The 12,502-nt window shown below is 33.2% G+C and overlaps 1 protein-coding gene across 5 annotated transcripts in view; it reads left to right on the top strand.

The window, feature by feature from the left end:
* Positions 1 to 5,557: 5,557 nt before the first annotated feature.
* Positions 5,558 to 12,502, top strand: part of LOC143257556 (mitogen-activated protein kinase kinase kinase 4-like) — a 129,542-nt gene continuing 122,597 nt past the window's right edge. For all 5 annotated transcript variants that reach the window (XR_013031927.1, XM_076516411.1, XM_076516410.1 and 2 more), the window contains exons 1-2: positions 5,558 to 5,851; positions 9,289 to 9,874. Coding sequence is in view for 4 of the 5 variants with exons in the window: in XM_076516411.1 (XP_076372526.1) it covers positions 5,730 to 5,851; positions 9,289 to 9,874 (708 nt within the window). In the remaining variant the exon portion in view is untranslated. The remainder of the gene's footprint in view (positions 5,852 to 9,288; positions 9,875 to 12,502) is intronic.

Below are 12,502 nucleotides of genomic sequence, written 5' to 3'. Positions count from 1 at the left end.
TGCGTCGATTTATAAACTTTTTTATGAAACGTTCTCAAAAATTCACTCGATAATAATACTGTCAATCACTGGTATTACATACACACTTAGAAAAATGTTGATTCTTTCTATCAAGAATCTTTTACAAATTTAGAGAACATGCAATACGCATCTAAACAATATACGTTGGCCTGGCATGGCCAGGCTATCTAACATTAGGCGAGTTTTCCTAAAGCAGTCTGTCAATTTATCAAATCTACGTGTTGTGGTCTATCTTTTACGTATTGCATCATTACGGTTTGTGTAAAATCTGTACCTGATGGATAACAATGGATATCATTTTTGTATTCAATGTAGAAGAATTACAGTAGATGATGTAAAATTTCATGACCATAACACAATCACAGGTTTGTGCAATGGGACTGGTGCAATTGTACTACATGAAAGAAAGAATGACGAATCAGGCTGTAAATATATCGTAACATACATTTTTATGGTTATAAATCTTACTTATGTGTTTTTTGCCACAGTAATGCATGTTTGCAGCCATATTTATTATATTAACAAATACTAATGCTGTATTTTGTAATTATATACTATATTATATTTTCGTTTATTGAAAAGAAAAGAGATATTACTGACATTAATAAAATGACGAAAAAGATCAAATATAGCAGTGAAGAAGAACCAGTAAAAGAGAAAAAAACGACAGTTAAGTTTCTCTATCATTATAAATCATGAAGTACCTGATTCATTTTATGGTCATCCTAATAGGAATGAGGGTTATGCTACTTTATCAACTTACAAACATAAGTTGAATATTCACAGTCGTGAGTTCAAGGACTTTGGAAAAGGAAAGATATTTCAAAACAAGGAATGTATCACTATTTAAACAGTGGATTTCAAAATTAGTGTGCCTGTACAGAGCAAAAGTGGACAAGACTGTCTGCTAGAAGGATAGAATTGTATAATTTGAGTTGTGTATATAAATAAAATTCATTCTTCTTTCATTACGATTTGATGGTCATGATATTGATACACTAGATGACCAAAAGTATGTGGAGACCCGACCATCACATCCATGTGTGGTTGTTGAACATCTCATTCCAAAACCATGTGTATTGATATGGAGTTGGTCCCTCCTTTGCTGCTATAATAGTCTTCACTCTTCTTGGAAGGCTTGGAACATGGCTGCGAGAATTCGCTTCTTTTCAGCCACAAGAGCATTAGTGAGGTCGAGAACTGGTGTCAGGCAAGAAAATCTGGCTCGCAGTCGGCGTTCCAATTCATCCCAAAGGTGTTCGATGGTCAGGGCTCTGTGCAGGCCAATCAAGTTCTTTCATACCAACCTCGACAAACCATGTCTTTATGAACCTCACTTTGTACACGGGGGCACTGTCATGCTGAAACAAAAAAGGGCCTTCTCCAAACTGTTGCCACAAAGTTGGAAGAACACAATTCTCTGGAATGTCATTCTATGCCGTAGCATTAAGATTTCCCTTTATTGGAACTAAATAGCCCAAACTATGAAAAACAGTCACAGACCATTATTCCTTTTCAACAAAACGTTACAGTTGGCACTATGCTTTCAGGCTGCCCCCCGCTAGTACAGCGGTATGTCTTTGGATTTACAACGCTAAAATCAGGGGTTCGATATAAGAAAACACAAATACAAGTTTTCAGGCAGGAAGTGTTCTCCTGGCATCCGCCAAACCCAGGTTCGTCCGTCAGACTGCCAGATAGTAAACCGTGATTCATCACTCCAGAGAACGCGTTTTCACTGCTCCAGAGTCCAATGGCGTTGTGCTTTACACCACTCCAGCCAACGCTTAACATTGCACATGGTGATCTTAGGCTTGTGTGCAGCTTCTAGGCCATGAAAACCCATTCTATAAAGCTCCCGATGAACATTTCTTGTGCTGACGTTGCTTCCAGAGGCAGTTTGGAACTAGGTAGTGAGTGTTGCAATTGTGGACAGACGATTTTTACGCGCTACGCGCTTCAGCACTCGGCGATCTTGTTCTGTGAGCTTGTGTGGTCTACCACTTTGTGGCTGATCTGTTGTTACTCCCAAACGTTTCCACTTAACAATAACAGCACTTACAGCTGACCGGGGCAGCTCTAGCAGGAAAAAAATTTGACAAACTGACTTGTTGAAAAGGTGGCATCCTATGACAGCACCATGTTGAAAGTCACTGAGCTCTTCAATACTACCCATTCCACTTACAATGTATGTCTGTGGAAATTGCTTGGCTGTGTGTTTAATTTTACGCACCTGTTAGCAAGGGGTGTGGCTGAAATAGCCGATTCACTAGTTAGAAGGAGTGTTCACATAGTGTATAAGATATGATAAGATTCTATTTATTTCATCAAATTCGAAATTACATAATTTATGTACACATGTTTCTCATTTTGAGTTTTATTTATAATCTGTAATTCATAATGAAAAGTAATTTAATATGTTTGTTTTCGAATTTCGCGCAAAGCTACACGAGGTCTATCTGCGCTAGCCGTTCATAATTTAGTAATGTAAGACTAGAGGGAAGGCAGCTAGTCATCACCACCCACCGCCAACTCTTGGACTACTCTTTTACCAACGGTGGGATTTACCGTCACATTATAACGCTCCCAGGGCTGAAAGGGCGAGCATGTTTGTCGTGAAGGGGATGCGAACCCGCGACCCTCAGATTACGAGTCGCACGCCTTAGCAAGCTTGGCCATGCCGGACCATAGGTTTTCTCTATTGAAGGAACGTTTTCTATAATTCGATAGGTGTTTTGAATTTGAGTTTTCTCGTGTGAATACACTTTCATAAACCAAACACGTTTTTTTTTTGTATTACTGGATTTCATTGAAGCAAACACTTTACTACAGTTTATTAAACGAAACTCATATCTCTTTCCCGTGTAACTGCACTTTAGTAAACTAAACATGTATGTGTTTCTCTTATAACTTCACTTAGTAAACCAAACTGATATGTTTTTGCCTGTAACTACATTTAATAAACGAAACTCATATCTCCTCGTGTAACTCATACTTTATCTCTTTTCTTGTGTCTACACTTTAGCAAAATAAATTAATGTTTTTTTTTAACATAACTGGACTTTATTAAACGAAACACATATCTCTTTCTGTTTTTAACTTACTTTTACACCCGTGGTGGGCAGAGCACAGATAGCTCATAGCGCAACTTTGTTCGTAACGTGAAATAAGTAAACTGTACTTTGGCAACCAAATTCATAGGTTTTTCTCGCGTGACTACTCCTTAGTAAAATAAATTTATATATTTATCTCATATAACTACCCATGAGAAATGAACCAATTTAAACACTAATTGATTTATTAATTAACTTGCAATTATCTACTTGACTGATTAATATTTGTTGTTTTTTCGAGTGGTTCTAAATTGTGTTCTTTCAGGTTTACTCTTGTCAGTTATTAAAAAATAATCGTGTAGATGATCGATTATTAATTTTCATTTTGTTAATTCACTAAAACTATTCAGTTTGTTGTTTAAAAACCTTCATATTGGCATAGTAAGATAAATAACTTTGCTAACTGATTCAAAGTTATATTTTTGTCGATTCACTACTACTAACTGGTATGATGACCGATTCCCGTTGTCGTTCTTGCTAAGTCACTTTCGTTATTCGTTTTTGTGATTCACTCATCATTTTGTTCTTGGTTGTTGAATAACAATAACTGACTGATTATTGGCTCACAATCATCAACTCCTTCATTCCCTAACATTAAACTATTTGTTTATTGGTTATGGCCATATCACTGAAAATAAATTTTTCTTACTTATTCACCAAGACTAATAAGGACACTCCGTTTGCTAATTGTCTCATAGTTATTTTCTTACCGACTAAGTAACACTAAACAAGTTACAGATAGGTTACGATTATATTCTAGAGAGTTCAATGACATCAGTCATTGTACTGACTGATTCATTGAAATTCTTGTTGATTTTCTGACACTCATGGGTTTGTTAATTAACTCACGTGTAACAATTATTGGATTAACTAACACTAATAGATTTTTCTGTTTATTCATAATTATTTTACTGCCTTTTAACAAATGCTACTTTATTTACTGATTGACTCTTAAATTTTTCTTGATGATTCACTAACACCATTGCTATCTGGCTCACAGTTATGTCCTTGTTAAGTCAGTAACACACTGACTCATAATTTCCTTCTTGCTGATTCACAAACACTAATCAGTTTTCAGACTTTTTAGTTCTTCTTGTTTTTTAGCTTAGAACCCTCACATTGACCCAGACAAACATATGCCTGCTCTCTGATTAAAACATGGGTGAGGTCATAATCGCTAGACATCACTTGAAAAACAATTAAAGGACAATATTGCTGATATTTGTATACAACGTTTCATATTAAGTATTATTCGCCTTTACAGTTTTTTCGACCTCGTTTTATGTGAAACTTGTACACATTCTGAATAGAGATTAAATAACAAAATAAATATTAGTGTATTAAAAGAAATAAAAACATGTGATGTATTGAAATAACACAATAGTTAATAGGGGATGTATTGTATGTTTAGCAATGTTTTATTTAAAAAGTAAATTTCAATATTATATTGTTTTTCATATTTCTATGGTTGGAAACAAGGAGAAATTCAAATGAATTTATAATGTTCATTCTGATTGAGTGACGAGCTGTGTTAAACGACTGTTAAAGCCGGCAGTAGCTCAATGTGGCTTTGCTGTAAAATGAACAAACAGACAGAGCATTTTAGTGTTTTTAAGGTTGCAATTTCGGTTTAGTGTTTGCTTCACTGTAAGTGTGAAGAGTTTCCAGAAGTGCTGCTCTTTTATTGAATAATTTGCAAGAGAAATCAAATAATTACCGTACCTTAACTTAAATAAAATCATTTTATTTTAACCTTTTCTCTTTTATTTAATTAGTTTAATTGAAAAGGAAGAACTACACACACTGAAAATATCTTCATAGTCAATAAAGCCATCATTTAGCTAAATGTCAGTCAAAACTACACCAATCACTTGTCCACTGTATTATAGTATATTTTCTTACTGTTTTGTAGCTTGTAGAGTGCTGTTTGTTATATATTTTTTTATTTGTGAACTATTACCTCTGTTACTTCTGTGATTCTGTGTTTTGTTTTTTTATTGTTGCGAATAGTCGGGAAAAACACTGAGCTTGAAATCCGAAAACCTCTAATTTTTAGCGGGATTAACTTCTTTGATCATTTGTTTATTTGAAAGCTACCATAATAGCAATACAACATTGTTTCAATAGGAAAACAACAAGTTAGCTTACATAGTTAATATACTACTAGTCCAAAAATTTTTAGAGCGAAAATATTATCATATAGCAAACATACATACTATTTTAAGAATTATTCAGAACATTTCGAAAATCGTATTCATGTACATGAATTCGATAGAATAATTATAGAGAGTGTAAAGAGAGTTGAAGATATAGTATTCTTATACCTTTTTTTATTTTTATGTTACAATGGAACTAGTAGAAAGTTTTGTTTTTCACTCTCTTTTGCAAAAGTAAAATGTCTCAACTCAGCGAACTTAGAGGGCGTTGAAAAATTGTTCCAAATAGTCAGGTGGTTAATCTGAGCCCATGATATTGGTTAGGTTACGTAGGTTATATCACTGAAAGAAGAATTAAAAAAAAAAAAAAAAAAAAGGGTGGATGATAACGTAATCTTTGGAATTGACATTTTGGTTTACAGTATTCTTTAAGGCAAGAATGGATGAGAAATCCGTCAATGAAGATAAAGTTGGTGACAGCTCAGACTTTTATGCAAACAGGTCAAGCAGTTCATCCAATGAAGATTCAGATTCCGCAGAAAATGACGAGGACGATGAAAGGTTAGGTACAATATAACGAGCCTTAGTTACAAACTTATCAAAGGATGTTTTAGTTATATTCTAACTTAAAGTAACGGTTCTATTAGTATTATTTAAAATTAAACTATCATTTTTAATGTGATATTCATATACTCACGTTTTCTACTTCTGCTCTAGAGCAGGTGGATTTCGAAATAGAAAATATTCAAGTTTAATTCAAGTGCAACTATTCTCGTTTTAATTTTATTTTGAAACTAATTAAATGTGAGAGGGAGGTGGATATTGTGTTTTAACTTTTATGCATATACATGTACATATAATTTAAGGATGTCTAGACCAACTTATCTACTACTGTGCTAGTGATATGGCTGATCTCTAAAACAGTACATTCAAAGCCAATCTTTATCATACAAATGTTGATAAACCTTCTCCTAATCTCCATAAAATTGACTGCAACTACCAAATAGGAGGTTCATTTCGAAGGTAAACCACTCTGTTAAGAAGTAAAACTATATTACTCTTAGTTGTAAATGACTCCTACCCTATTACAATTCATATTTATGTTATATATCCTTACCATTTGTATTGGTCATTTAGTTTGAAAAAAGATTTTGTTTTAGCAGTCTTTAACACTTCAATTAGTTCCTCTTTAGCTCTTAATTTTTCAAGAGAAAACAATTTCACATAGCTTAGTTTATCATTATAACAGTTGTGTGATAACATTTTTATTTCATTTATTATCCTAGTAACCCTCCTGTTAATCCTTGCCACCAATTCAATGTCCTTTCTGAGGTGAGGAACACAGTACTCTAAATATGTCCTAATCAATGATCTATATGCCCTGTCACTAGCATATCCCACATGTGCTACCTTGCTTCTATTATAATGAAAAACCATCTGCCATTTATATGCCCATTTCAACTCAAACTCAATTAATCTTACATAAAAATTGAATAGTTGGAATAATAAAAAAAATAACAATAATTGGAAATACTAATTTTAATTACTTGACATAAACTAATGAAGTTGAATAAATTTGAATTAATTAAATAATAAGAAATCATAATGGCAGTTCTTCCATTATTTATTACCTTGGAATATTAAAAAAACAAGTTTCCATTAGTAGGTCCCAGATTCTAACCATTTTCACCAAACATACTTGTCTTTCCAGCTGTGTGTGCTGGTGACTAAGTGTCTTCCCTCTATTTTTCACTACTAAATTAATATGGCTGTTACAAATAGCCCTCGAGTAGCTTTGCACAGAATTAAAATAAATTGTTTATTAGGTTATTTTCATTCCATGAATCAAATTAATTACAATTTAATATTTTATTTGTCACCAGTCATAGCTTTAACATTGGGTCTGCATATTGCATTATAGTAATTTTTTGTGTTTGGCTTCTACAAGAGCCTTTATGTGAAACTATCTTCAGATTAACTGAATAACTGTTTCATAAGCTTGTTAAAAATAGAGAGAGATGTTGTTTTACTCTTTCCAACTTTTGTTGGAACACACACACACACACACACACACACACACACAAGGTGTGATCAAAAAGTTCTAAGACTTCACTTTTATTCTAAAGAATAACATACATACATCAGTTTTATATGCTACCCTTTTCAAAGTAGTTTTCCCAGCTGATACACACTTCTTCCAATGTTTCTGCCATTTTTGGAAGCAATGTTGGAAGTCTAACTCTCTAATGTGACTAAGTTCTGTTTTAACATTATTATGGATGGTTTGAATATCATCAGTTCCCATCCTTTCAATTTAATTTTGATTTTTGGGAACAGAAAAAAATCACATGAGGGCAAGATCAGGAGAATATGGTGGGGTGTTGTATCACAGGAGTGTTTTTTTTCTGTTAAAAATTCTTGAACAGACATAGCAGTGTGTGGAAGCAGTTTCTTCTAACTTTTTCCCTCAAGTGAATTAAGACCTCTTTATAAAGGTGTGGTTAACTGTCTTTTACTTTAACAACCATTTCATCAGTGGACAATGTTGACAGTCATCCAGAACATGGGTCATCTTTGACTGATTCCTGGCCATCTTGGATGCATTTTATCTACTGATAAATGATAGCCTTTTTTAAGCAGTCAACACCAAAGGCAGTTTTTAACATTTTGAGGATTTCTGTTACTTGTTCACCATTTTTCACACAAAACTTGATACAAATACATTGTTCTTTTTTCTGTCCACTTCTATTATGTGGACAGGGGCAAGAGCTACATCTGTCTTTGAACACATTTTTTGCAACATGGCTATAAGGTCTGGAGAAATGGGTTGTTTGTGAGATATATCACTATTTGTACTTTGTACACACCTCAGTAAAGCTCACTGCCTCTGTACTGGCACCTGTAACAGAAGTCTTAGAACTTTTTGATCAGACCTCATATATATATTCTCCACTAGATTTCACACACAGCTACAGATTCAGGTGACTTGGAAAAAATTGAATTAAAAGAACAAAGATAGCAACAAGTTAAATATAAAGGTACTTATAGGAAATTACATGAAAACATTGCATAAGTAATTGTAAAATATTCAGACTAAGATTTTTAAATCACTATCATCAGCAATCTCTTTAAAAAAAACTAAATCCTATTTTGTTTTCATGGCTAATCTGTCTGGAACAAGTTTATGGTTGATGTGTTGAAACAATGTTGGGGTTCTTAAAAGGGAATGAAGTCTGTTTTAATCTGGCTTTTCCACTGTTAGAAATGTTTATTATATGTCTGCTTCATGCACATTAGAGCCTGTCTTGTTTGTGTGTGTGTGAGAAGTAGGTCATGTGGTGTGCAAACTCATGTCTGAATTTATTTTTGCTCAACAAGAAATTGATGTGTAGCCTCACAGTGCTACATGTAGGCTAAAAATATTCAGCTTTTCTATTATAATTTCCCAGAGATAAAAATGTCGCATCCATACTTAACCTATGAGTCAATATTACTACTTCTCTCAAATAAATCTTGATCTCCTTAGATAATCTAATTCAGTCAGGAAAACTTGCATCAGTGTTTCAGTCATCCTGGTTTGTGATAAAAGTATCCAAAAGTATCGTTTAAGGGGAAAAGCTTAATTTTTTACATTTCGGTTTAGTATGACAAACCTTTTCAAGCTTTGCTTGAAAAAATAATGTGACCAGTGTACCTGTCATTACATTTTGTCTTCTCAATATTATTAAGCATTTGTAATTGTTTAGTTTGGCATATGTTGCAATGATTTTTCTCTCATAATTACATACATGTAGTATGTCCTTGTCATTTAACAAATTAATACAATGTTTTTACAAATTAATCTTAAAATACAGCTTATGCTATGAATTAAGTAATGATTGGCCTTATTTGTACCACACACAAACACCTGATGGCTTTTGTCATTATTATTTATGTGCACACACAAGTATATACTCTCCAACACACCTGTATTTATTTATGTATTATTAAAATTTCAGTAATGATGAAAGTAAGAAAGCAGATTCAAAGAAAAAGAAATCAAAAGGTAAACCTGACAGTGATGAATCTGATGAAACAGAATCTCCACTACATCCATTAGAAGAAGAAAAATATCACCATGGTGTTCATAAATATGTTTCCAAATATCGTTATCTAGATACAAGTGTTTCAGAAGAAGCCAAAAAACAGACAGAAAAGGAAGGAATAAGTAAAACCATAAAGGCTGCAACACAGCAGCTGAGTTCTCATCAAGGAGGAGGAAAGAAAAGACCAGGACCATCAACAGAACAATTTAACTTCAATAAACTTACACATGCTATGTCTCAACCATCTTTAACTAATCTTAATGATAATTTGTCATCATCATTTGTTGTCTCATCAGTAACACCAGTTACAAGTGCAGTAAGTGAATCGAACATTAAACCAGTAATGAAACATTTTATCACCTGTGAAGAATTACAACAGCGACGACGCAAAAGCAATCGATCCAAGTCTGTAGAGAGAGACTTGAAACAAAATATTTCAACATTTTTGTCTCAAAGTGTTGGACTGGCAGACTTTGAGAAGCAAGTGTCTATCCATGAGGTAAGTGCATATTTGTCATTAATTTCTGGGTTCATGTATGTATGCATATTTGTATTCAAAAAGTAAAATTTGCTCATTGGAATGGGAATGGGCAATCCTCATAGAATTCACCATAATGAAGACAAATTTCATGTTCAACAACCACAACTATATACAAACAAATGGCCTAAGCATGGGCAATCCAGTATCACCAGTTCTAGCTAATATTTTTATGACACAAGTTAAAACACAAGCAATTAACACAGCAGTACATCAACCACTATGTTGGTACAAATATGTCGACACAATTGCAGGATTCACGTCTACAGAACACACACTTAATTTTTTCAATCACATTAACTCTATACTTCCCAACATTAACTTCACATGTGAACAGGAAGAAAGCAATCAAATATTATTTCTTAACCTTAAAATTATAAGAACCGATACACAATTTAAAACAGAAATCCACCAAAAATCACCCATACTGGACTATACATTCCTTGGAACTCAGCACATGAAACAAAACAAAAACTCTACATACTAAGAAACCAAATAATCACAGCCATAAAACTATGCTCGCCAGATAAAATTAATAATGAATTAGACAAAATAAAACAATAGCTCATCAACATCAATAAGATTTCTCCACAACCATAGAAAACACTATACGCACACACCTAGACAAAAAGCAAAATAAACTAACAAAAGTAAATATATCTCACAAATTAAAAAATCACTAAACCATTTACTGTTGCATACCATATATTCCTGACATCAGCAGAAATATAACCAACATTTGGCAAAAACTAGCAACAAATATGACATTCCAGTTAATACTGAATTTATTCAAAAACCAGGCACAAAACTAAGGTCTATGTAAAAACTACACTGACAAACACAACACCAACATTATAAAGTACAATGTGATAACTGCCACAACTTCTATATTAGAGAAACATGTAGAAAAATGGAAACTAGATTCAAAGAACACAGAAAGTCACCTTCACACGTTTTCGAACACTGCAAATCAAATAAATACAACATAACCATAGAAAACACCCAAATACTAAGTAAAGAGACAAACATAAACAAATGCAAAATTAAAGAAGCCTTACTTATACAACAACTCAAGCCCAAAATAAACCAATACAAAGGAACACCTTTATCCCTATGTTAATAAATATATCCAACATCTAAGCATGCCCTCTACATTCCTACACTCAATTACACAATCACCTTCAAACATGTGGTGATGGATAAAAAAAGAAAAAAAAAGAAATGAATACAGATTATGTTGTATTTTGTGCTGGAATGACTGCGTATTATAACACAAAAGTAGAAATGTCTAGTTTGAGTAGCTTGAGTCTCATAACATTATATATTTATTATTTTTTTTATTATATCGACCTTTCAGTCATGCCTGGCTGGCATTGCATAACTTGAATTGACTCGGTGTATGTGCACTCATGTTATCATGTTCAGTAACATAAAACTGACCTTTAGTATTTATAAAGTGACTGTGTTTTTGTGGACTAGTATTTTATAATATATAGTCGCATTTCAAATATTATTGAACAATAAATAAACTAACTATGACCTTTGAACTTGGTTGCTGCTAGACATAGGTTGTCTTTTAAAATTTTGGATGTAGAGGATATCAAACAAAAGTTTTTAGGTTTTATATATGCAGTTGAACAACCAAAAATTCATAAATAACTATACTGATATCATAGAATTCAATTATAATTTATGAAGCTTAGTAACTATATGTATTTAAATTAAAAAAAAAAAGAAACTTTGAGTAGAAACACATTCTCCCTTCTTGAAATCTTTGTTTGAAAGAATGTGGTAGAATTTTAAAAAATTCAAATGGCTGAGAAAACCCTAAGGGGGAGATTTTAAACTGTTGAGTAGTTATTCAGATGTCATATATTGAAGTAAGTACATGTAAAAGAGTGTTTCCAAAAATGGAAAGAGGTGAACAGGAGGGTCACTATGTTTGATTCAGTACATAAGCCATGTCTCAGCAAAATAAAAAATTATGAGGTTTTTATTTTATATTTTACCTTATCAACATTGGTAATTTCAGTTCCAAATTTGTGCGAAATTGTAGACTTAGTCTTTTGGCATCACAAACATTAAAACACCAGTGCTTCATTCTACATACCACATGACTCACAAAAATTGATATTTAGGTGTGTACTTTTAATATTTACTTTTAAGTTAAGAAATTAACTAGTATATAATATTAAAGTTCAAATTACTGTCTGCAATTTAATTCAGATTTATTGACATAACTTCATAAAATAGTACCCCTTGAGATGGATTTCTGTATGTGGTGAGGGAACCTCCCAGAGAAGATTCTGTACTTTCAGTTTTCCTCTGGGATCTAACCATCCTTTTGTATTTGCCGTGTGTGGGGTGACCCATGAAGGGGAGAAGAGGATCTGGATCCAACTCCAACACATTACTTTGGCTTTGAATTCCTATAGTTGAGTGATCTTGGGATGCCCTTTCCTCCCAGTGCTCACAAAATCCTGACATTGCTACAATGTCCTTTTTTAGCATTGTAGTGTGGCACCTTGTAGTAGGGCTCCATGGTGGGTTGGTTCAGTAAACACTGAAATGTAGCTTCTTTATTATTGA

The sequence above is a fragment of the Tachypleus tridentatus genome, chromosome 7 (assembly GCF_004210375.1).
Source record: "Tachypleus tridentatus isolate NWPU-2018 chromosome 7, ASM421037v1, whole genome shotgun sequence".
NCBI classification, from domain to species: Eukaryota; Metazoa; Arthropoda; class Merostomata; order Xiphosura; family Limulidae; genus Tachypleus; species Tachypleus tridentatus.
The sequence above is the reverse complement of the archived record's forward strand: the minus strand, read 5'-3'. Positions and strand labels throughout refer to the sequence as shown.